Source organism: Amphibalanus amphitrite, unplaced genomic scaffold, assembly GCF_019059575.1.
Source record: "Amphibalanus amphitrite isolate SeventyFive unplaced genomic scaffold, NRLGWU_Aamphi_draft 000487F_arrow, whole genome shotgun sequence".
Classification (NCBI taxonomy): Eukaryota; Metazoa; Arthropoda; class Thecostraca; order Balanomorpha; family Balanidae; genus Amphibalanus; species Amphibalanus amphitrite.
This window is the reverse complement of record NW_024881981.1, coordinates 12,340-38,483: the sequence shown is the minus strand read 5'-3', so window position 1 is coordinate 38,483 and position 26,144 is coordinate 12,340. Positions and strand designations below refer to the sequence as shown.

At 50.2% G+C, this 26,144-nt stretch overlaps 2 protein-coding genes across 19 annotated transcripts in view; one reads left to right on the top strand and one right to left on the bottom strand.

Moving 5' to 3' along the window:
- LOC122392481 (clathrin interactor 1-like) overlaps nt 1–20,889 on the bottom strand; it is a 26,641-nt gene extending 5,752 nt beyond the window's left edge. The window contains exons 1-10 of one of the 6 annotated variants that reach the window (XM_043387364.1): nt 20,571–20,889; nt 12,322–12,401; nt 11,481–11,602; nt 10,463–10,605; nt 7,717–7,847; nt 6,326–6,446; nt 5,768–5,906; nt 5,153–5,295; nt 4,552–4,727; nt 3,698–3,895 (exon numbers count right to left, since the gene is read on the bottom strand). In XM_043387364.1, the coding sequence (XP_043243299.1) occupies nt 3,698–3,895; nt 4,552–4,727; nt 5,153–5,295; nt 5,768–5,906; nt 6,326–6,446; nt 7,717–7,847; nt 10,463–10,605; nt 11,481–11,602; nt 12,322–12,401; nt 20,571–20,602 (1,285 nt within the window). In that variant the 5' untranslated portion in view covers nt 20,603–20,889. The remainder of the gene's footprint in view (nt 1–3,697; nt 3,896–4,551; nt 4,728–5,152; nt 5,296–5,767; nt 5,907–6,325; nt 6,447–7,716; nt 7,848–10,462; nt 10,606–11,480; nt 11,603–12,321; nt 12,402–20,570) is intronic. The other 5 variants (XM_043387365.1, XM_043387369.1, XM_043387368.1 and 2 more) reach the window with 5 other exon arrangements.
- LOC122392485 (probable tRNA N6-adenosine threonylcarbamoyltransferase) lies at nt 15,079–26,144 on the top strand. 13 transcript variants are annotated; one of them, XM_043387384.1, is made up of 9 exons: nt 15,079–15,448; nt 22,765–22,941; nt 23,166–23,245; nt 23,432–23,647; nt 23,946–24,091; nt 24,430–24,605; nt 24,983–25,115; nt 25,472–25,570; nt 25,988–26,144. In XM_043387384.1, the coding sequence occupies exons 2-9, from the start codon at nt 22,827–22,829 to the stop codon at nt 26,028–26,030; spliced, it is 1,008 nt and encodes a 335-aa protein (XP_043243319.1). In that variant the 5' UTR covers nt 15,079–15,448; nt 22,765–22,826; the 3' UTR covers nt 26,031–26,144. The 13 variants fall into 13 exon arrangements, with proteins under 13 accessions (XP_043243319.1, XP_043243320.1, XP_043243321.1 ...); XM_043387385.1 differs by having other exon boundaries at nt 15,112–15,147; XM_043387386.1 differs by having other exon boundaries at nt 15,185–15,250.

The following is a 26,144-nucleotide window of genomic DNA, read 5'->3' as shown; positions in this document are numbered from 1 at the left end:
GCAAATGTTTTGCCATTGCCTTGGCTCTCAAACGAGGGCAATTCTTCGTGAGTGTGATGTTTTTAAGATAAAATATGGAGAAAAGTCTGGGTACACTTTAATGACGTGGACACCCTGTAATATGCACGCTGCAAGCTTGGTCTTATGGTCAGCAAATCAATATAAAGTGATTTGGAGCACAACGATAGCTTGTACTTGATTCAAACCAGGTTATCAATATTTACCGAGAGCAGAACGCTTCCGTAACATCATCAGCTCGGAAGTTGGATCAAGGCACGTGGTGGGCTGGAAAACCCGGCCCTTGCAGATACACTTAAAACATTCATGGAGTTGTTTTATAAGTTATTTACAGCATGTTGGGGCAAAGGAGCATCTAAAACGCTGGAAACACTCATTGAATTGGTTTATTGGTTCGCCACAAGCTTTGCATAATGCATACAGGTATGGAACAAAATCAGCATGACATCCGAGTGAATAAAAGGATAACGATACGGTACGAATCGAGCCCATTCCTTTCTGGACTTTGTAAATCTATTCCAAACTGGCTTACTTGCTTCCTTTGCGTTACACAGTAACGCACCTTTCTTATAACAACACGGTACCAAATGAAACAAAAGCTTTTACAAAACGTGCCCTCAAGCAGTTCGCATATTGATCGACAAGCAACGACAAAGGCACGCAAGCCAACCAGTGCTAGCGTCAAGTAAAAGCTATACCCATCAGCCGTTTCTCACGCCGGCTGCGACCCTTGCAACAGCATCTCTGCTACTTCTCTCAAAGTATGCCGCACCAGCTGAGCTGCCTGCTGCGCCATCTCTCGCGCGTCGGGCGCACTATCGTTTTCACCAGCCGCCACCAGGCCGCTCAGCGCGTCGGCCATCTCGGCCCGCAGGTGAGCCACGCTGGCCGCACCGGCCGAGGCTACAGTCACGGCCAGCAGCAGTCGGACGGCGGCGCGCACCGCCGGCTCCGGGTGCGCGCCCAGCGTCCAGCTGAGCTGCAGCGCCGCCTCGGCCATCCGGGCGGCGGAGGGGGCGCCGGCGCCCGCGCAGCCGGCCACCGCGGCCAGCGCGTGCAGCAGCCGCACCAGCAGCAGCGGCTCGCCGCCAATCAGGTCCAGGCCGGGCGTCCGCACGTCGTACGCACGCAGCAGCGGGAAAAAGAACGCTCCGGCCACCGCGGCGAACCGGTTGGTGGCCGCGGCTGGGGCGCGAGCCGCCGAGCCGAGCCGGCGAGTGCGCGCCTGCAGACGAGCGTTCACCACCTCTGACCAGTGTGTGGAGAGGCGGCCGCTGCCACCTAGCGGCGCCGCCGGCACCTCCAGTTTGGAGAGTTCCCGCGCCGCCGCCACCAATGTGTCCAGCATATCCATCCTCTGGATGATCGCGTAGTTCCTTTCATAGAATTCACCGGTCAAATACGCTGCGCACGCCTCCGGGGCTGCCACCACAGCCGCCGTCATCGCCTCGGCACGCATCTGATCGAACCCAGCCAGGTTGAACTTGTCGGTGGCGTGCAGCAGAGCTCGCAGTACCTCTGTGGCCAGCGGTCCGTCGCGCGGCCCGAGCTGCCGTCTGATGAGCGGTGCGGCCGCCGACATGGCAGCCTCGGCTCGCGCCCAGTCCTCCTGCTCCAGCAGCGCCTCAGGCAGATCTCGGGCGTACACGGGTCGTGCTGCCTGCTTCGGTGTGTCGTTCGATAGGTCGTAAGGCTCCAAGTCGTCGTCACTGTCCAGAGGTTCTGCTGCCTCCGCCGGCGCGGCTGATTTCGGTGATGGTGCCAGAGTTTCAGTTCCCCCTTTTGCACCAGGTTTAGAGGTAGCAGACTTTGAATTTGCACCACTATTCGTGAAAGCTTTCTTCTCATCCAGCGATGTAGACGCCACGCTCTCCAAAAAGTCATTGTAGCTGTACAGTTTGGCGGGCGGCTGGGGCGGCTCGCCCGGGTCGTCAGCCGCCCTCTCCAGCTGCTCCACCTCCGGTGTCCGTTCGTACTCAATCTCCAGCGCCGGTAGGTCTGGCGCGAGCCGCGCGGTCAGCAGGCGGGCCGCACACACCCCCAGCTGACGGAGCGGCGCGCTGGCGCTCTCCAGGTGCGCCGGCACGCCGTCCATGAGGAGCGGCAGCGCGCGCTCCCGCGCCGCGGCCCGGCGGTCGTCCGGCAGCCGACAGCCCGCGGCCACCACCACCTGGCTCAGGTAGAGATGGTGCTCGGGCGTGGTGTGTCGCAGCGCACTCCGGTCCGCCCACACGGCCAGCGCGTCACACAGCAGCTCGAGCAGCGCGTCCGGCGCCGCGGCCGATAGGTAGCCGGCCAGGTTCCGCGCGGCCACCGCGTCCAGCGTCCGGAACATGGTCAGTTTGCTGGTGAGCAGCCGGCGGTGGAGCGCGCTGGCCGGCAGCTCGCCACCACACAACCACTGGAGCTCGGCCGGGTGGGCGGCCCGCAGCAGGACCGACTCGAGCAGCCGCTCGGCGGCGCGGTCCGGGAGCGCCTGTACGAACCGAGCCGATACGCGGCGCCACAGAAAGTCTCCGGCCGTGTACCGTCTGAGCTGCGTCAGGACCGCCTCCAGCGCCCGGTCCGCCAGTCCCGCCCGCACTGCCTGTCCCAGCAGCCGCGCAGCCGGCTGCACCGACGCCTCAAACTCGTGAGCGAGCGCGTCCCGCACCAGCCACAACGTCCAGAGGACGTAACGCCCCACCTTCTCTGAGAGCGCGGCTCGTGCCAGCTCGGGCGGCGTCTGCAGCTGCAGCCGGTTCGCCAGCCGGTCGGGGGCGGCGCAGAGCAGTCGGCACACCTCCACTACCCTCTCGTCGTCTCCGCGGCCGGCCAGACTGAGCCAGCCGAGCAGCAGCGGCAGGGCGTCGCCGTCCAGCAGCTGCCGCAGCCAGCGCAGCGCCTCGTCCCGCCGGTGACAGGGCTCCAGCTCCTCCACCGCGTCCAGCAGGGCGCGCAGTGTGGTGTCGGCCGGGCCGCGCTGCAGCAGCTCTCCGAGCGCCGCCCGCTCGTCGCCGCGCGGCCAGTCGAGTCGCACCCGCTCCAGCAGGGTGTGTACCACGTCCTCCCAGTACCGGTCCAGGAACACAGCGGCGGCCGGCGGCGGCGGGTCCAGGCCGACCAGCCGCTGCGGGGAGGCCGGACCCGGCAGCCAGTCCAGCAGCTCAGTCACTGCCCCTCCGCCGCTGCCGCCGGGCGCCAGGCGCTGTCGCAGAAGACGCAGCTGCTCCGCTGCTGAGGCTGCCGCCGCCGCCTCCGCTGCAAACACAGCCGTCTTTCAGAGCCTGTGTTTCTTGCCCGGCGGCCGGCGGTACTCGACATCTGCTGCTGATGGTTCCAAGGCCTGCTCCGGGCCACTTAGGCGAGTATGTGTTCGGAGGAGGCAGGCGGCGCAAATCGTTCCAAACGCACAGGGTTTCTCTTGCGTAGTTGCATGCGGGAATATCGTGCTTGCAGCAGTGTATAAATGGCTTTCCCCTTTTTAGATATGTAGATGAATAAGTTCAAGGATTCTTTCCAATGTAAGAACTTTGAAAATCATAGCAACATAACTGGTTCAACAATCATCCCCAACAAAGAGAAATACAAAACAAGGGCATAATTGAATCAGGGATAAGGGGGAATAACAACATTTCTACTCACGACACACCACCACCCCGCGTCCTGGCGTCTCCCGCCGCTCGGTCGCACCACTCACCTCCCATGGTTGGCAAACTGGTCGGCTGTTGCGCCGGCGCCAGCGGCGGCGGCGCGCCGAACAGGTCCATGCTGGGCTGGGCGGCCGCCGGCGGGCCCAGACTCAGACCCATCAGCAGACTGGAGTTGTCCTGGGCGGCCGGCGGCGGTGCGGCGGCGGCGGCGGCCGGGGCGGGTGCGGCAGGTGCAGAGAGCGGGGCTACCGAGACACAGACGCTACTGAGGCCGGTGCCGGGTGGGCGTGAGCCGGGGGCGTGTGGGGAGGGGCGAGCGTCGCAAACAGCTGGAGACGATGTGCCAAATAATGGACATCTTATACATATATAAGTTTACATACTAAGACAAACATGATGTAAAATATATCTGAAACATCTCCAGCTTGCGTGTAACGACGCTCGCAAACACAAAACGGTAAGGCGATGCAGGCAGTCTGTTAAACAGCCGAATGCGTGAAGTTAAGCGTTACGGTGTGAAGATTACATTGGCATTGTGGGCAGTGAGCGGTCAACCACATTATCAAGTCTAATGCACGGTGGGGCAGTAACGATTGTAGGTTGAAAATGCGCCATACAATATACAGGAGCGTCAGAATGGGAAATGCAGAGGAGTAAAACACAACTTCGCAAAGAGAGAGAAAGAAACTACGATCTTTGGAGATGAAAATGTAGTTACATAACTTCACAAGGTAAAATAAACCAATAAGTATATCTACGCAAACAAAAAACAAGCAACTACCCATACTACATGAAATAAAATGTTAATCGACACAGCACCTAAAACACAGAACAAAACGAGCACTGTGAAGCAACCGCTACTGATCTACCTCCCCGGGTTTAGCTGTCCCTGGTAACTCACGCGTCATGCCTCCGAGCAGGTCGTGGCCGCCGCCTCCTCCGGGCGGGGTGAGAGCGGTGGGCGCCGTGCCCGGTGGTCGCCCCAGCGGCGGCGGCACGGGCGCCGGCGCGCTGCCGCCCCCGCCGCCGCCGCCGCCGAACGCGCTGGCAAAGTCGGCGAACCCGTCCGTGCCCGAACTGAGCAGTCGAATGAGGGAAGAGTTAGTGGCATGTCGGGTAGACGTGACGGAGTTGGGGGCCGCTGATACGTTCCTACGTTGGAATGACAGCTAAGAAAGCGTTAAAATATAAGGCAGCAATGTTTATAAGAAAGTTTCTAGTAACATAGACAAAATGTTTACGTGATTTCGTGCATGTTTAAAATTAAAATGAGCCAGAACCAGCAAATATAGAAGTGAAGGGTCTCGCTGTATCTACATACTCACGGAACGGAGACATGAGCATCGAACAAACGAACATATCAACCACGCCATAATATCCGCTCGCTTTCTCAACACCTCGACCACCGCCATCAGATGACACTGACCGCAGTTCCCCTTCCCCTCCTCCGTCCAACCAATGGACGGTCCCCAGTCCCCAATAATCCCTCCCACCGCCCTCACCCGGCGGCAGGTGGCGGAGCGGCGGCGAACTGCGAGAAGTCTGAGCCGGTGGCGGCGGCCGGCGGGTCACCGGCGCGGGGATTGAAGTCGTCGTCGCCTCCGAATAGGTCATCCACCAGCTCGGGTTTCTTGGTAGAGTCGGCCTGGGGGGAGGAGAGAGCGTGCCTATAGTGGTTTGTTTAAAAAAACGCATTTAAAAGCACTGCTGATGATAATGTCCTGATCAAACAATGTCCGACATTATCTAAGAGTATCCGCTGTATCTACACACGGGGTATTCTCACATCGATAAAAGCCACGCCACCATTGTGTGTACATAACTACGATACGATATCACTTCGCTGCCAGGGCGGGGCCGGCATGGACACTGCTCTACCGACAACCGACGGGACAGGGATGTGACGGATTGCAGAGGGGACCAGGAATATTTGGAACGAGTTTCGGATAACAATATAAAAAGTAATATTTTTTTAACTAAATACGGCAAAAGGCAACAGTCGCCTCATTAGGAACTAGCTTCAGCGGTCTTGAAAATGCTAAGGCGACGGTATGCACTGCAGTGTGCAGTCCCTACTTATACTGTTGCTACGCCGTAGTCTGCAGTGCCGTCCCTACCTTGACTGCGGCTGAGGCGGCGGCGGCCGGCCGGCCCGTGGAGAGCGGTTTGTCGCGCCGCGATTTGGAAGCCGCCGGCGACGAGTCGGTGAACTGGCGAGCGCGCACCTCCGAGTCCGAGTCATCCGGCTCTCCCAGACTGAGGGTGGGGAGTCGGAGGCATAAGTGAAGGCCCTAGATACTTTTCAGGAATCCAAACTCACAGTCGGCAGCGGTCCTTATGCGTATCATCGTATGCACAGTGAACTTAATTGAAAACAACAATGTTATGAGATTGAACACAAGCCTTTGTAACGGAGTGTCGAGCGTTTTGAACGCCAGACGCAGAAACGCAATGACGACCTACACTATTTACTCAACAACAAAACATCCATAAATTCCCCTAAGGACTACATTATGATCATATTACCACCCATATCACGGTACAGGGCCTCCAGTTTTGGAGATGGTTCAAGACCACGGAGCATAAATACAACGTCATCCGCGCCTGACTTGGCACAACTACTCCGCCATAATCCGACCGTAGACGCGCGGTCACGTCTACGGTCGTCTCCTGACCTGTTGCTGTCGGCCTCCCTCTGGTCCGAGTAGGGCTTGCTGTCGCCGTTGCTGTCCCACTCTGAGCGGCCCTTGCGCCAGTTGGGCTGGTCCCAGTCATAGGAGGAGCCTTTGCCAAAGTCTGCCGCGCAAACGGGAGGGGTGGACAGTCATAGGGAGAGTCAGATGAGATAAAGGGCGCACATGAGGTCACATCAAGCGCTGTAGCGCCAGAAATAAGACGGCAAGATGACAAAGATTCTGCGACGATTGCATCGTCTGAAAAGGCCACGCGCTAGAAATTATCTTATGCTTTGGAATTAGGATTATGACGTCCTGCGTCAATCGTGACAAGTGATTGGCGTTCATCACAAGCCGCAACGTTGACGAGAACAAAGCATGCCACTCATAGACAGAAACTAACGCTCGTGTTTAGACAATGCCAGACAGAATAGAAGGTACCGATATAAAATGAGATATCCGCTATGTCCCACCCAAGCATGCCCTGCGAGTGCGCACCAAACGGCACGGCACAATAGCAAAGAAGTATCCGACGAAGTATGCACGAACGACAGAACAGTACCATGCACAATAAGAGACGGATGATCTGTGTCACATCCCCACTTGTGTGTGCCTGGACGCGATGGACGCTTGTGTGCGCCCCAGCGGCCCCGCCCGAGCGGGTTCCGCAGTCCAGGAACACATAAGTAAGGATGTGACAATCTGTTTAATCCCGCATGCCAAGCTACATGATTTTGGTTTTTCACAAGTCTAGACCGATAAAGATGCACTAAATTATAATTTAAAAGGCGTCTTTGTACGTTTCAAGACGTACTTTTAACAGCAATTTTGATAAGTGGGAGAAAATCCTTAATAAAAACGTCTCACACGCGCTATAGTGTACGAATGTCGAAATAAATATTGCCATAAATATGTTAAACAATTATAATGGTTCAAGACAGCTGAGAGCAGTATTATAATTTATATCTTATAAACTCAAAAATGATTCGCCGCAAGTCAACCGAAAGCATACCATTCTGCAGTCCTTGCATAGTAATTCATAAAATTGGGTCAATCAGCTCTAAAGATACAATACCACTTTTATCATTCCGGCCAGTTTCTAACATGCGCAAAAACACAAGCCACAAACCAAAACGGAAGAGGAGCTAGAAAACTGCCAGACACTGCCAAAAATACATCCCAGATACCTGTTAGGGTTCAGTGCCCTCTTTCACCGACTATCTTCGATCCCCTGGAGCGGCCCTCCACCTGGCTCGTGCCACCTTCACGGTAACTCGGCAGACGGCAGTCTTGGCGTGGGGTTAGAGATGCCAATCACCGCAGAACGCACGCGGGCCCACACCACGCTCACACACTCACACAGGTAGCGGCAGGCAGACAGTGATACGTACATTCAGAACGGAATCCGGTCGACTCACTGCTCAGACCAATGTACTTGTCCTTGTTCTTTTTGGATTTTTTGCGCTCCTCGCGCAGCCGGTCGTCGTCCTGGACAAAGTCGATAAGGTCTCGCACCTTGTGCCTGCGGAAAGGGCACGGGGTGAGCGAAAACATAGCAGCTGACGCATTCAGATGTGTTGCGGGCATGGTAGACTGTTCTGAACACTTGTGTCAGTGCATAAACATGCCAACGAGCGCAAAATCGTATAGCTAACCATTGGCGACAAAAAAGATATTCAGGGTAAATCGGCGCGCGGTCAGCAGCAGCCCGACATTGACTCAGGCACACTGAACAGGTACTTTGCTGACGTGGGTGTGACCACAGCAGCCTCTGTGGCTGCCGGACTGCCGGCCGACGGTGGGGGCGCTCTGCCTGTGCGTTTGCCTAGGGTGGGGACGGGCGCGTTCAAGGTGGAGCCGGTAACACCGGACGAGCTGCGACAGACCGTGCTAGGTATGAACGGCAGCCGCGCCTGTGGACCGGACGGGATACCGATGCATTTCATCAAGAAATGTTTTGACGCAATCGCTCATGTCATCCTGTGTATTGTCAACACATGTCCTGTGACTGCTACTGTGCCCGATTCTTGGAAGCTGGCGACTATCCAACCGATATATAAGGGATCCGGCTCGACCCGCGACCCGTCTTCATTCAGGCCTATCTCACTTATCCCTTGCCTTGCAAAAATCACCGAACGAATTGTTCACAAACAACTTTCTGGCTACCTGGATTCAAACTTTCTTTTCGCCGACACACAGCACGGGTTCCGTCGATTTCATTCCACCGAAACGGCTCTTCTGGCCGTGACGGACGCTGTGATGGAGGCCATGGACCAAGGAAAAATATCTCTTTTGGTGCTCCTAGATCTAAGCAAATGCTTTGATGTGGTCAATCATGAAAAATTACTTCAAAAGCTTGCACTGTACGGAGTTGAAACGGCGTGGTTTCGAGACTATCTCGCAAATCACCAGCAGCACGTGCGTCTCGGTCCTCAAAACGTCTCAGGTCCACTCCCCAACCCCATTGGGGTCTATCAGGGGACATCTTTGGGACCACTGATGTTCAACGTGGTCTCGAACGATCTCAGCCTTTACGTAGATGGTGTCAAAATTATTCAATACGCTGATGACACTCAGCTGTTGATTTCTGGCAAGAAATCGGACCTACCCAGACTTATCCAAGAGATGGAATCTGCACTGCAGACACTCCACCAATGGTTTAGTCAAAATTACATGAAACTCAACATGGCCAAAACTCAACTTCTCGTTCTCGGCAGCACCAAAATTTTGAAAAACATGGAAAAAGTAACCCTTCGGTTAAAGGACTTCACCATCCATGAATCGGACACAGTGAGGAACTTAGGACTCGTGATGGACCGCCATCTGAATTATGATGCCCATGTGAGCAGCGTCTGCCGGAAATGTACTGGACAGTTGATAGGCCTCTGTCACGTACGTCACTCTGTACCGCGAAGTGTCCTGCCGACCCTGGTCAGCAGCCTTGTCATCTCCATCATTCGATACTGTCTGTTGATTTACGGTAGCTGTACCAAACGTAACCTGACACGACTTCAGCGAGTCATCAACTTCGGCGCGCGCGTGATATCTGGCCGGAGGAGAAGGGATCACATCAGCGACGTCATACGAGACCTTAAATGGCTCTCAGCGTCACAGCTGCACACCTACCACGCGCTATGCCTGATGAGACGTTTACTGGCCAACTCGGAGCCGCATTCACTGGCGCAGAAGTTGGTACGGAGGCACAACATCCGGCAAACCCAAACACGGCAGGACGACCATCTGGATCTACCAGTAATCAAGACGGAATACGGCAGACGCCGTTTCTTCTACAGAACTGCCGATGTTTTCAATCGTCTTCCCTCTAGAATCTCAGTCAGACGCATCGGTGCATTCAAAAGGCGTCTCCGCGCCTATCTGGCCGACGCAATGCCGTAACAATGTCCAGTGCTGACACATGTGGCGCAACGCATGCGTATGTCTGTCTTTGTAATGCGCGTGTTACTTATCATCCCTCTATGTAATATTTCGCTTATCACCTTTTATATGACTCTAGGCATGAAAAACCGGCATGATACTGGATGACCTTACGATGAATACAGAATACAGAATACAGAAAGATAAGAACCCGTCAATAGTGTGAATGAATCAGGAACATTGAAAAGGAAAACTAAATACAGCACGACATATTATCATCTCAATCACACATCGTTGGCTACATTATGTTCATCTCCTACAGCAATATTTACTATATCGTGCGCTATGCGTTACCCTTGGTAGCAGTGTTCCAAAATTTGTTGTTTTGGGTGGGAAACGACATCCAAATGAATATCATTTCACACTCTCACCTCCAATTTTGAAGAGCAATTTTCCACTCCCAATATTACGAAGAAAAAGCATTAGCGTGGATAATCGTTGTACATCTCATATTTTATCACGCATGGATAAAAATTAATGCTATCGATCTTTTCCCATCTTTCTGGGCCTCACCTTGGCCAGCAATTTTCCACTCTTATCCCCATTTTTGGAAAGCAATTTCCCCTCTGACACCCAAGCCAAAATGCAATTTTGGGACACTGCTTGGTACACCCAATAAAGCTCACGTAGCAGTCCGTGGCGACCTTCCAGCGCCCCCTAAGGCTAACCGCGGCACCATCGCTAGTCGCTACCCAAGCTCACCTGATGTTGATTCCCTGGTCCTTGCCGAACTCGTCCACAAACGTGTAGTTTTCCAGACTACGCAGGTCGTAGATGTGTTCGCGCGCAGAGGTGACCACACGCTCTGAGCCGTTCCGAATCAGGTAGTGTAGCAGCAGCAGCGACTGTGAGAGGTGAGTAGGGCGTCAGACAAAAGTCCGTGATAAGTGTGATCATGGCAGTGAACGAGTACGCAATGCATGTATGCGTGTACTGTGTACTGTACAGTGTGTCATGTATGTAGATCTATGAAAACAATTATTTATCTGAACACTTTCTAGAACAGCGGCATCCATGAGCAGCAACCCCGCAATGATGTGAAAAAAATAACTCAAACAATTAGTGTTCAGCCCATTCTTTGACAACCCTAGCGTTTTGCAAACAAAGCGGACACGACATAATAACAAACATAACACAAACGTGTTTACAGAGGGCCGGCCGTCAGTAGCCGCACATAACGCGGGCCGTGTCGTCACCGGCGAGCGGCACCTGACTGCCATGGGCCGCAGTGAGTCGGCGAAAGTGGCCGCACGGGCCCGGCCGGCGCGTGACTCACGGCCGGGCGCCGGTTTCCTGGCCGACCACAATGCGCCGCCGATAACACTCCCAATCCGGCCGGATTGATTTCAGTTGTGATATATTGTCGCACAAACTAGTGCGGGAGACTGGTATGTGGGTCCGATAGCTATCAGATGATACAGGAAATGACGTAGAAACGGGTGGTTAGGTCAATATCATAAAGTGACAGATATGGGCGTCATAGTCTAACGTAGACAGAAGTGACACCATCTTTGAGTAATCTAACTTACAAACCGGATATTTCCACGTGACTGCAAAATACTCATACCTTTATTCCAGACTAGACAACATATCGATCATCTAACACATCATGACCTATCACCCGTCCCCTCAGGCCCAGGCGGGGTCCTGCCGCGGCCGCAGCCCTACCTTTCCCCTCCCTTTATTCCCACCCCGTCCCCGCCGTTCCTCCGACCCTGACCTTGTATGTGCGGCGCCAGTTAGAGCGGTTGTCCTGCAGCATGCGTTTCCAGAGCATGCCCATAGCCTCTGGGAACTGTTCGTAGGTGAAGGTGTACTGTGCGACCTCTTGCATCTGCGGGCCTGGATGAGCCGAGACAGAGAGTCGGACAGTCAGAGACAGTCGTAAAAAAACACGGGTGGTATAAATTATGGCCAAATAACTACAGCTGGTTATCAATAGAAAGACACCCGGTGGCTCCACGCGACGCACTCCAATTACATATTTGGTAATTGGTCGGAGGAGATTAAGCCCACCTGTCCGGCCCATACGTTACCAAAAACGATCTGGACATTATAATAGCCGCCTAACAGCACGGGTAGGAGTGCTTCAGCTACCGTAATCAGCATCGGCCACAGGCAGACAATAATCCGCTCCGTGCGCCCAATCCGCCGAGCTCACTGATCGCTCTGTCATAACTCATAACAGAGCACCACAGGAACTGAGCAGTGCATCCGTTCCGTGGACGGGATCACGCAAACGCACACAGGTATAATGTCCTATACAGCACGGACACTGAACTGTTCATACACCCGCCCCGATGATGGATATATCGGAAAAATACAGGGTTTATAAAGAACCACTGCCAAAAATAACGATGAAAATTCTCAAAATAGCAACTGAATAGTAACCATTAAATGGAACGTGAATTACTAAGTCTGTTAATCATTGATCAGTCCCATCACACAGCCAGTTCCAATTCAGTTCATTTGACCCACAGCACCGCGATTGCGTGCAGCCGCTAAACATTCCAACAGTCACCGAGCCCCTCCCCTCCCCTCGACCATCGGTCGAGCCTCACCGGTGGGTCCCCAGGCCTCGTCGTTGGTCGCCTCGCGCACTTTGGACTCCACCTCCGTGTAGTTCATCACCATGTTGGTGCTGAAAACGGACGGGGACGGACGTTAATATGTTGTCGGTGTGTTGGTGCTGAAAACGGGCGGGGACGGATGTCAGTGTCAGCAGACGGGACGGAGTGAGACGGGCACCGCCCCGGCGGAGTGCCGGCGGCAGCACTCGGGTATATTGCGGTCCCTCGGCGGCACGGCTAATGCCCGCCCGGATCAGCCGAGACGGAGCGGTGTAACAATACAAACATTCCCGGGCGGCTCACCCGCAGGCATTTGGGAGACGGGGAAAAGGTCAACAATGTCATTATCTCAATGTGCTGTGGCAGGTCTTTCTAGAGAACTTCCGTAACGATGCTTAAGATGGGTCTGATAAGAGCTGGCTTTGATATTCAAATAAGCGTAAAACACGTTGGCGGGCGACTGAAACCTAGCCTGCTTGGGATGATGCACAGCACCAAACTATTATCGGGAGTATATCAACTATCAAGTGCATCCGTCCGTACAATGTGCTGCGCCACGCGGCAAAAAATTGCATAGTGCATACTCAACACCGCGTAATACTGAAGGAATGATAAACAAGGACCCGAAGTGTGTTTACGACCAACGTGGATATAAACGAAGCGCACTGGTCGTAGTCCCGCCGGCTGGCTGACTGAAATGGCACCTCATGGAGTAAATACCAGCAGTGTCAAAGTCCCGACATGGCTTTTAATTTTACTTCATAATCACATCAGTTTATAACGCTGGAAAACCGGTAGCGACCTAGAGAAGCCTTATGCCGAATCCTTCGTCTTGTTGGTGGCGTCTGGGCGCCCCCAGCGCGTCACGAATCGATCCACCGCCGAATGAAGCAGTACGTCTGCTCTGCAGACAGGAGTCCTATCGGGTGAGCTGGCAAACATATCCACGACGTGCCGCAACAGTCGCTCAGCAAGAGAAAACCAGGGCTATCCAGACAACAGTCTTCCACACCTGACCAACAGGCGGTCGCGACGACCTCGACATCATTGGGTATTCGCATGGTGACAACCTAACGCCCAGCATCGCTACCAAGGCCCTCCACATCATGCAGAAGAGGCGGAGCGAAAAAGTTACGTTGAGGCCCTCAGTGTAATAATGTTCAACAGGACGTCGTGCCACGTATTCAGCATAACTCAGATAACAACACGTGACTGCATGCAACACCTTTCACGGCGCTCACGTGACCGCACCGTCGGCCGGTGGCCCGCCGGACGCTCGTCCCTGACCCGGTGACCTACACGGTGGAGAGCGGGCTCGCCAGTGTCGGTCCCGTCTGTCGGCCGATCTGAATGGTATGGCGCCGTCACTTTGAGAGGGCTGAGTTGGTGACGAGTGCAAAAAAAAGGTGCGAAACAGCGAGAGAACGCGACGAAAAGCCACATGCCGCAAAAAAGTACACGCTCAACGTAGCGAATATCAACGGTAGCGAACTTTTATCAAACCAGGTATTTGACTTTGATCAGCTGATGCATAACCGATGAAGCTATGCACCAGCTAATCGCATCCAACGAATGCACGCTGACGACGGAGGGGAATCAGATTCACGGCGCCTGAGAAGTGAACTAGAGATCGGATTACCATCCAACACCGAAATCTGTTAGTCAATATGGAGGGAATCACTTGGAAATTTGGTTCGGCGAATCCATCTCTATCACTGACTCCTCCCTGGCACAAGACAGTACTGCTGAGGACTTGATACGACATGGGTACTGGGTCGATAGCAACTACCGGCAATGCAGCTGGGACTGGGTAATTCCCAGCGTGGACGGGCTCCTGCCAGACGTGACTGGAAATTCCGCAATCAGCGAGCGGCCGCAGCCCCGAGCGGCGGACCCAATGGGCGAGACGGCGGCGATGCAGGATACATACCTTCAGGCAGCACAAAACCCAGTGCCAATGTTAGCGTAACGACATTCTTACGCGGTGGTAGCAATGAATTACGCAAATATTCGCAATAAATGAATCAATAAATTATAATAATCCGGCGTCCGAGGAGAATGTCCATTGGTACTACAAGAGCGGGACCCTTGGAAGTTGGAATAAAGACCTAGCAAGGTTGAAATGAGCAGATAGGCGATCCCCCCAATGATAACACTCAGTAAGGAAAGGTAGCGAGCTCAAATGCTCTCTTTTTTTTAACGAAACAACTGTGTTGTGACAGAGTGAAAACTGAAAAGGACCCTCTTTAGCGATGAGAATCCGTTTCGACATTTCAAGTATACAAACTGCTGGGATGCTTGATGAGCCAAAGAGTGTTGAGAACCTGGCCTTCGGAAGCCCGGAGGACTTACCCCGCGTTCGATGTCTCCCGGACGGCAAAGATTCTATGCCGTCCGGGCCCGAAATGGCGTTCGATGTCGCACGGACGGCAAAGATTCTACGTGACGTCACGTAGAATCTTCGTCGTCCGCGCAGAATCTTTTGAGCGTACTACGGTGGGCAGAGAGGCAATGATGGCGCGTATTTCAAAAGCAGCGCAGCAGCTGTTTGCAGAAGTTGTTGACATTTGTGCGCGGTCTCTATGGAAACGTAAACTTGGGCCTTTTTCGAAACCGACGCACATTGTATAAGTGGCGCACAAAATGGCCGATCTCGTCGTCCGCCTGTGTGCTTCATCGAACGCAAAATAGAATATTCTGCGTAGAATGTTCTTCGTCCGAGGAGACATCGAACGCGGCCTTAGGCGTGGGTTTTCCGCCCAAAACTGATGGGGGAGGGGGGGGGGGCACCGTGCCCAATCACAGTCTGAGCCAGCTGCTAGTGATGCCACTGAATGTATCCGTCAATGTCGATAGTCACTTATGTACTATCCTGGAGAAGTCTGCATCCGCCTTTGACTGGATGGATACAACTGGCACTGTCTCGAGTGGATAAGCATTTTTACGTGGGATTGGCTCATCTGTTAGACAAACCTCAGAAATGACATCAGAAGCATCTGCTTAACTTCTGGGGGAGGACATGTGGCCAGAACAGCCTGGAGAACTAAACTCGACGTTGCATCAATGTATGCTATAAACTGTCAAGAAATTTCCAATGCTGAATGGTTGGCTGAAAAAAGTAGGTATATTAGGAACAATTTTCGCCTATATTTTAAGCAGTGTAACTAAAATACTAAGCTACATACTCAATGGTCAGCTCATAAACAACAATAGACGACCTGCAGTCCATAAAAAAGTGATCCAGTGCAACTTTTACACACACACCAAACTCTTTGGCAGCACCCCTCCCCCCCCCCCCATTATGTACCCAATGTTGATGCTAACAGTTGAAAGCAGAAAATGAGCGGCTGAATGGATTTATCAATTGATAAGGTTATGACTAGGTTAATGGATTTTACTGCTTGAAGGTGATCAACAGTTATCTTACAAAATGCTGTAATCATCAGTTAACATCAACAGTAGGTTCAAGTATCCAGGAGCTAGAAGTATACTTAATTATAAGCAAATTCTCACTATAAGTTTACAACAGCTAATTAGTTCCTTTAAGTGCAATTTTCAAGCAAGGGCAAGAAGCATTAACAAGGAACCAGAGTTCATGAGTGAGAGAAGGAAGAAATGTCTCTGAAGCTCAAAGCTTAGATAGATTATCCTCTTTCAACATGAATGAACAGCAAGCATTAACCAAACCAAGCTGTCTAGTGTCTATTGGCATTTGTAATTTAACTAATGTAACTTAATGCAAGTGGTGTTAATAACTACCAATAATTTAGTGTCATATGTAATAACTACCAATCATTTACTAATCATTAACTATTGAATATCGTAGAAGAATAACCTTATCTACTATACTATTTGTAGAATGAAACTCTGTATGTATGTGTTTCTGTCTGTTTGCACCGTGCAGAGGGGTGCTTTGACGCCGTGCGCAGGTCAAACGGTGCGTTGGATGGGGCTGAAATTTGCACACGGTGTTGATGACGTCACGCGCACGTGCAGTGGCGTGTTTCGAGTCCCGGGGGGTGGATGGTTCGCACGTGGCACGCGCTGGAAAAAGGCGCTTTTTCTCCAAATTTTGCTCGGCTCTCAAGCTTGCTTCAAGGCATCGGCAGCCGGGTTCAATCGCCTTTGACAATGAAATGCATGACGATCGGCGGCGGGTGCCTCTCATTTGCAGATTGGCCAAGTTATTTATTTTGATAAACAGAGGCCAATGGGCCAATGAAGGTGTTGATTTTCGGTAAATAAAGACAGTTTTCAATGCGCTTAACCGAATGCACCGCGTTTGCCGCAGTGCGCCACATTTGTCCACATGCGCTATTTTTGCCGCAAATCGCACAACTTTGTCAAACATGGTCCGATAAACGTGCAATTCGGTGGAAGGATGCATGGCAAAACGACAGGAATAAATGCACCACTTTTATCGCAGTGCGCCACATTTGTCATGACCCAGTGGTAGTGGTAGGTGTAGTGGTAGTGGTAGTGGTAGTGGTAGTGGTAGTAGTATTGGTAGGGGTAGTGGTAGGGGTAGTGGTAGGGGTAGTGGTAGGGGCATTAGTAGTGGTAGGGGTAGTAGTAGGGGAAGTAGTAGTGGTAGGGGTAGTAGTAGGGGTAGTGGTAGTAGTAGTGGTAGGGGTAGGGATAGGGGTAGTGGTAGGGGTAGTGGTAGGGTAGTGGTAGGGGTAGTGGTAGGGGTAGTGGTAGGAGTAGTGGTAGGGGTAGCGGTAGGTGTAGTGGTAGGGGTAGTAGTAGGGGTAGTGGTAGTGGTAGTAGTAGGGGTAGTGGTAGGGGTAGGGGTAGTGGTAGGGGTAGTGTTGGGGGTAGTGGTAGGGGTAGTGGTAGTGGTAGTGGTAGTGGTAGGGGTAGTGGTAGGAGTAGTGGTATGGGTAGAATGAGTAGAAGTGTGGCACAGGCCGATCCAATGTGACGTGGTGACCTATACGACCTGGCCTGACCGAAGGTGACCTGGACTGACCCAGTGTGACCAGGGATGACCGACTTGACCTGACTTGACCCCGTATGACCCAAATTTTATCAAACTAAGCCATCAGAATATTCCTTTATATATCTGCTTCCAGACGGCTCATCGGTATGAATCAAACACCATTCGAAAGCAAACTGGCTGCTGCGTATTTTATGGCTACGCCGCGAAGCAAGTGGCGCAGCCGCTTGTCTACTATACTATTTGAGGAAGGCGTAGTTTCTGTCTATTACGAAGGTCGCGACATGGTGCTACGTAGCGCGGGTTACAGGTCACACCGTTGCACCTACCGCGCTGAAATTTGCGCAAGTTATAGAACAAGGATGGACAACGTGCCTTTGAGCGGTCTCGGCTCGATCGGATCGATAGCGAGCGCGTGGCGCGTGCCCAAAAAGTGCAAATTCGCGTCATAGACTTTACATGTATAAATCGGCTGGCAAAAACGGGCGAAAATGGCTAAATTTGCCCGACACGGGTCCGTTCCCCGTGCAATATCTCGGTAGCCGTGCGCCCGATCGGCACGGGGGAAAACAGCATCGTGTAGAGAATCGAACGGGCAATCGAATAGTGTGCGGTGCAGGGGTGGCACGCGCCACGTGCAAGTGTGAGGGCAATTTCATTTCAAAAAGTGCCATTTTAGACGTATTTTGGATTTTATTTTATTTTCCCGTGACCATCAGACTGAGAGAGTTGAAACAACGTCAATTGCCAAGAGAAATGTACCGCCTCTCATGGAAAAATTGTGGACAGCTAATTGATCAAAAACAATGTGGAAAAAATCGCTGAATTAAAATGGTATTTGTCCACAATGTGCCACTAAAAAGATACACGGGATTTGCTGCTTAACCTGATACGCTTGACAATTGAAAATGCTATCATTAGAAAGAGCATTCAATTCTCTCCAAGATCCAATCATCACGTTTGCATGACAAGCAACAGTATTCTTAAAAATATAAATGTTTTAAACCTCTGCAAAACGATTTTTAGCGAAAATTATCTACGCCTTTCATTTGTCTTAAAACTACGCACCTCAATTATAAAGCACATTTGACAGATTCTGAAGTGGAAAGCATGCTTATCAGACACGGGCACCTCGATGCGGTGGATATTTTTTCCACAAACCAAACGTTTAGCCGTCAAAAAGCAATCGACCGAAATGGATAGATAACCCAACCGACACAAGAACAACCGAACACCCGCCGATCGAAAATATCCCTTTTCGCGTTGCGGAGCACGCGGGTCACCCTAGTGCTCACTATCTTTAAACAAACCAAAAAATTAGCCAAATCAATGAATATATTTCGGAAACGTTCCTTCTTCAGTTCAAAAAGTTAACTATACAAGCCAAAGAAATGTACCACCAAAAAATACCAATACCAAATGTACCAATATGTACCAAATGTACCAAAAAATGTACATTTTTTTTGGTTTGTTTAAAGATAGTGAGCATAAGGTTATTCTTCTACGATATTCAATAATGCTGCTCATTTTAGTGCTGCTCATTTTAGTACTTCGACATCTTATTACATTAACTATTGAATATTAATTCCTAAGAATGCACCATCTATGCACAGAAACTAACGACAGAACAAACAAGGTATCTGCAAATATACCTTGTTATTGGGGGACACTGATGTATAAAATAAGACTTCAACATATTCAAACTGTTCAGCAAAGTGTGAGAGGTGCCAGAAGCATCAAATGATAAATATAAAATATGAACCAGATCAAATCAAGCAGTCCAGTTGTAAAAAGTACTATACCACTACTAGTAAAACTGAGAAGTTAAGTTTCAATCTAGAACAAATATAAGAAAAGTGACTAGTAAGCAGCTTCCATGGTAAATCTGGAAGCTCCTTTTGCTGACATGAGGATGGGGATTAGGAAAACCAGCTTATGTTACATTTGTCACCAGGCTTTGCAATATTTTTCACCTTACTGATCCTTTTAAACAATGCTTAACACATTCCAGCCTTAACCAGCAAATAATATGCTTCACAACACTTCTGAATTATAAAACAATGTAACAGCACAACCAACAACCAAAAGTTATAAAAGCAAACAACTGGTGACAGGTCAGTACCTACTTATCTATATCCAATTAAATGTTATATCCTAAATTCATACCAGTTCACATCAGTTACACATAAATCTTAACAATATTTAGGCAAGCATATCTCACTGGCAACCCACAGCCCTGTTTCAGTGCATGACACTACCATGTACCTTCTCAGTTTCTAAGGAAATGAAAAAGCAAAGATGGCTAATTCTGCTTAGGTAGGTATGTTTCCATGGAAGCTGAGTCAGTTGGGGAAACTACGAGGCGAACGTCAAAAAATGGATTGGTCAATAAATGGACTTTTGATGACCATATATGGGCATAAATGCAGCCCCCGCTACTAAGGGTGAAAAACGGTATAACAAGCCGGTACTTGCGGTATTGCGTCCACTTATTGGAGAGAAAAGGCTTCCATTTTTCACTAGGAATTGGTGTGATTTGATGAAATTCGGCGAATTGACTCGAAAATGGCGATAGGAAAACGGCTTTTCTGCAGGTTCTGGGCGTCGCAATCAGCTGGCCATTCAATAAATGGATTGGTTTTATGAAAGAAAATTGTTTTAAGATTTAATTTAATTACAATGAACAAAAATATTTAGTTCTAAAATAATAACTTAACTATAATTAGAAAAACCATAAACAAAATAATAAAATAATGACATTTTTAAACCACGGTACTGCTTACATTTTTTGGCGCGTCTGTTTCAATCCGCCATATTTGCCAATCACGGTTTGACCTTGCGTTGTAACTCTGCGATTTAGAGCCGCCAGTTAATTATGCACCGGGTGAGTGTAGGCCTTGTGTGGTTAAAAAACATTCTTATGCCTTATTTTTTCATTTGAATGCTAAAATTCATTGAAAAGATGAAGTTGTCTGATTTTATGACCATATATGGTCATCGCCCCGCCCACTCCAGCCGCTGATTGGCTAATCCAATTTTTGTTTGGCTCCTCGTAGTTTCCCCAACTGGAGTGCCAATGTCTGGCAGCATCTGGAGCAGCATGACATGAAACAGGGCCAGTAGAGCCAAGGTCTCTGTTCAAGACCTAGTCCTGAACATGACAGCACATTGCATATGGATATTGATATGCAACTGAAATTGACGACTGGCCGGCCTTCCAGGCGTTGCAGCTCTAAATGGTGCGAGATCATGCACCAAGTGACACGACAATGCATGCATTTCATATAAAAATCATACTTACACTTTATCTGCAATTTCACGAACTTTCCACATGATCGCAGATCAATAGAATCTTCTCCAACTGTAAAATTGTGGGTTCAGATTTGGAATGGCCAATGTCTGACCATGAACACGCCGGCTGTTTTGGCTCACCAAAGGCAATCAACGTGATTCATTGAATTAAGCAAAATTTGACTATTTTCAATTTGCAGGAATATAGCTATCAGAGATCATATGGAAAATGAAAAATTAGATAAACCTCACAAATCACGGTATATATCAGAGAAAGGAATATTACGAAAGCGCTAATGCATCTTCTGTGTGGGTGCTTCCAACACCACAGGGAAGAGTTTCTGGTAAACTGACATCATCACATAATTTTTTAGGCAAATTACTGAAATTACTGTCATGTTTTGTTACTTTTTTATCCAAATTAAAAACGTCTTACAAATCTGCGCCAGAGTCATGCAAACAAGATAATTCATTCGTTGAGAAACATTAAAAATGGTAATTTTGCTATGACGTAATATTTGTGATAGAATTTTCCGTGAATAAATAGAGCCAACCTTGACTTGGTGGTGGCCTTTGAAGTAAAAGTGGATCTAGGAAGGGAATTCTCTGTTCTCTGCTGCTGTTCTCTGCTGTTCTGATAGCAGTCAAAGTGCAAACAAGTGGTTGAAAACTCGTTTTGTATTTTTTTTATGATTATTTGTAGGTTTTGAATGATTTTTTCCTTTTTCGGCAGTGGTTGGCGAATGTCATTGAGTAAAGTTTTCAAAAACCGGGGGAAAACTTCATTTGGTAGCAAATGGTTTTGCGAAATAAACGCGTCTGCTACGTTTTGCTGACGCACAAAAAAAATGAATCATGAATGATGTTTATTGGCGCCTTCAACCCCGTTGCTTCAACCTGTAAGAATCTTGGCTTCAACCTGCCTGTTGTTAATCAACCTAAGGTTCATTTTCTATTTGTCCTCATTAGCCCATATAGTCCTTACTCCTCACAGCCCTCATGGCTCATAGGGTATCTGGTGTCATCATAACTTGAAACTTGAATTGTCTGGAGGGCTGTTCACGGGCCATTGATGTGTGGTGTGGCCGCACACAAGATATAAGCTATTACCCTAATAATGGTAAGCTCTGTCTGCTGCCTCCATACGCCATCCTTCAGCCGGTGGACGGATACAGCACACAGACTGCCATGGATCTAGCCCATAGGGATTGTTAATCTACACAGCCTGGGATATCTTACCAACTACCATCCCCTATACCCATGTCTGCTGCACATACTGCACACACCACACCCATTAATTTGCAGCGCCATTGAACAGCCCTCATGGTGGTGCAATTCTATAGAGCCTTGGTGCAACCCTTGGCATCAATCTAGCCTAGAAGTGTTTGTGTTGTTCTCTATATCATATATGTATTTTAATAGTTTCTGAAAGTTGAGGAAAATGAAAAAATCAACAGACACCAGCACCTCACCTACTGACCTAGTTATTCTGAAACATAACCTGAATGCCCTTCATCTATATTTGCATTTAAAACATCAAATGTAATACCTATTTTTATTTACTCAGTGAAAATGAATATAAATGCCTCTCTCACTATCTCCCACTCTCTTACACTGTTCTCTCTCCTCTTTTTCACTCTATCCTCTAACAATCTTTCATTGCCCTCTTCCCTTGTATTCCCATCTCTATCTCATTCTCTTCTTTATCATTCACCACTCTTGTGACAGCTTCACTATTCTGATTCTCTTCTCTCTCTCTCCTCTCTCTCTCTCTCTCTCTCTCTCTCCTCTCTCTCTCTCTCTCTCTCTCTCTCTCTCTCTCTCTCTCTCTCTCTCCTCTCTCTCCCCTCTCTCCCTCTCCTCTCCCTCTCCTCTCTCCCTCCCTCTCTCTCCCTCTCCCTTCCCTCTCCCTCTCCCTCCCTCTCCCTCTCCCTCCTCTCTCTCCTCTCCTCCCCTCCCTCTCCCTCCCTCTCTCTCCCTCTCCCTTTCCCTCTCCCTTTCCCTTTCTCTCTCTCTCCCTCCTCTCTCTCTTTCTCTCTCTCCCATGGTTTCTTTCCCTTGTGTCCCTCTCTGTCTCTCTCCTCTCTAACCCTCTTCTCTCCATGTTTCCCTTTGCTCTTTCTCTATCTTTGCTCCTCTCTCCCCTCTGAAGATGACTAAGTTCTCTGTTGAGTATGATTTTTGATGCACCTATGTTTTACCAGGCTGCACAGCTCATGTGAAGTAGGTATTTAAGTAACTTTCTCAGGACCATCACTAAGTAGCAATGGTTGTGACCATTGGCTTTGAGGGTTCAGCAAACAAGATTGGAATTGGAATTATTAGAGATGGTGAAGTGCTGTCCAACCCACGCCGCACCTACATCACACCTCCTGGTGAAGGTAGGTATGTTTCTGGTCATTAGAAATGTGTATATTTGACTCATTTGTCATCACTGCTTGTGTGTTACTTAACCATTCTGGCTTGTATTGAATATTTTGTAGAACACATGACATGTTTGAATACTTGATAAGACAAAGGTGCAGTGGATAAGTAATCTTTATTAGATGGTTGCTTGATGGGCTTTGTGACTTGATTGTTGACATTGACTGATGATCTGTGTCAGGGTTTCAGCCAAGTGCCACTGCCAGGCACCACCAGGCCCATGTACTTGATGTTCTGCAGGAGGCTTTGGACATAGCCAAGGTATCTCTCAGTTAGATATTTCTGCCTAATTAAAATCAGTGTCTCGTCTGTGGCATTATGCATGGCTTGTTTGAATCTGTTCAGGTGATAACATACACCTGCTAACTTTTCACCATACAGCTCTTCCTCTAGCCAGCATCACGTCCCTCTGATCAGGCCACCCCCTCACTCCCGCTCCCTCCACAGATCACCCCTGACCAGATAGACGCCGTGTGCTACACCAAAGGTCCCGGCATGGGCGCGCCACTGGTGTCAGTGGCAGTGGTGGCGCGCACAGTGGCGCAGCTCTGGCAGAAACCCATCATCGGCGTCAACCACTGTATCGGCCACATCGAGATGGCACGGCTCATCACCGGCGCAGACGACCCGACCGTGCTGTACGTCAGCGGCGGTAACACCCAGGTGCGGATGGTGCCGCCGGGACGGGCTCTGGATCCTCGTTTGCGGGTCTCGGCAGTGTGCAACGGAGGGTGGGTATGAGTGCGATGGAGATTAAATGAGGCTTAGAATAAAGCATGGTTTTGCGTCTTCGGCGGCTGATTTGGGCAAACCGTGATGCTTTTGAGGTAGGTAGGCGAACCATTTCCTTTTCATGAAATATATCGAAACAAATTGCAACAAATGTTTCTGCTTGAAATATGTCAATGTGAAGGTCTATCCTGATTCCTGACCGACCCCTCCTGTGTCCCTGTATGTACAGGTGATCGCCTACTCGGAGCGCAGGTACCAGATTTTCGGTGAGACAATCGACATGGCCATCGGCAACTGCTTCGACCGGCTGGCCAGGCTGTTGAAACTCTCCAACGATCCCAGTCCCGGCTACAACATCGAACAAATGGCCAAACGGTGCGTTACTCGTGAACTTTTGAAGAGCCATGGGAGTTTCGAGCGAATTACCGCGCGAGCGTCTGTAAGCACGCCGCTGTTTTGCACTGTTACGTGTGAAAGCAGGTATCTGGCATTTTATTTTCTTAAGTGTAGGTTTTCTGCGACAAAGTGTATCCCAATGCTTGTTTTTCGGGCTCAACGATGTTTTTATTTTTCGTTCTACCTTCATGCTCAATCGTTCGTCAATCAATATTTCCTTGTCTTTGAGATTTATGTCCTTTGAAACTTGAAAGACATATTTCTTCTGAATTAGTTCCCTGCTCTATTTACTCTGACCACCACATCTTGCTCCCCAGGGGTCAGCGCCTAGTGCGGTTTCCGTACGTTGTTAAGGGCATGGACGTGTCGTTCAGTGGGATGTTGTCGTTTATCGAGGAGCGGTTAGACAAGTGGCTGGCCGGCGAGTACACCCCAGAGGACATCTGCTTCTCGCTGCAGGAGACCGCCTTCGCCATGCTGGTGGAGACCACAGGTGGGTCTAACCTGCCGTGTTTGTCGCCATGATTGGATCTGGGCTCTTGGTCCGTTCAAGATCCGTAATTTATCATGTAAATTACTGAAAGCATGGTTGGCGAATCGTTGAAGGCTTTCTATCTGGTCCAAAATCGCTGACTAAAAAATAGAAATATGTAGAATAATTTTAGAGTGAGTGGTCCCGGTGCCCTTCGTTTGTTACCCATCGATCTGATCTGACTCCCCATGTTCGGCAGAGCGTGCCATGGCGCACACGGGCAGCCAGGAGGCGCTGATCTCTGACCGCTACTTCTGTTCTACAGAGCGTGCCATGGCGCACATGGGTAGCCAGGAGGCGCTGATCTCTGACCGCTACTTGATACTTCTGTTTGGCAGAGCGTGCCATGGCGCACACGGGCAGCCAGGAGGTGCTGATCTGTGGCGGCGTCGGCTGCAACCTGCGTCTCCAGGAGATGATGCGGATTATGTGTGAGGAGCGCGGCGCCAAGGTGTTCGCCACTGACGAACGGTGAGGGCTCGAGAGGACGAACGGTGAGGGTTTGCCGCGGACGAATGGTTCGTGCCCTCTGATAACAATGCCCACTCGGGGGGAAACAAGCTTGAAGAGTGTATGGTTACCGGCTGGAGCGTGGTTAAAGTGGACACAGCGAGAGAAGAGATCGTTCGCTGGAAAATTGTTGGCTTTCTTACCGATTCTGAAATAAGCCATGACTAGATTGGTCACGAATGTAGACTTTACTTCACACACTGATGGTATCGCGTTACCTTAGACAGTCTGTCGCCCACTAGCGCCCTCTGGTCACTAAACCACCGCCAACAGAATACCCCCACGACGAGTTCCGACACCTGTCCCGTTTTCACCAGGTTCTGTATCGACAACGGTGCCATGATCGCTCAGGCCGGCTACGTCATGTTCAAGTCCGGCGTCACCACTCCTCTGGAGGACACCTTCTGTACTCAGAGGTGAGAGCTCGGGCGTTTCGGACGGGAAGTGGAGATCTTTGAGATGAAAATGTGGGTGAGATAACACAGGAATTATTCACTCGTTATGTGGCCCGTAAGCTGATTGATGGCAGCCTCGCGAATTCCCTACGATCTTATTCATTTGTTTTGATTCGTTCACGTTTCCTGTCGTTTTCTTTGATTGAGGAATTTGCTACGGTATTCGGTATGAAGAGGTCCATGGAAACAATGACCAGCATTTTGAAACGTTTAAGTGTAACTATGCAACTTCAATTCTACTCTGCCGGAGTAATAGCTTAGGACGTTGGACTCGACACAGCCAAACCCTGATTCAGGGCTTACAGCCCCTCCTCGACTGGTGAATTGTCTGACTCTAGTTAACCTCGTCGCCCCTCCCCACACCCCTCTCGCCGCCAGGTATCGAACAGACGCCGTCGAGGTGACATGGAGAGACCCGTAGTCACGCTGTTCAGTGTTCTGCTGACAGCAGCCTCATCAGACCATCGTACGACCCGGCCTGAAACTGCCCAGTCGGGTCACCTGTTATCACACCGCAATACACATGTGAGTCATA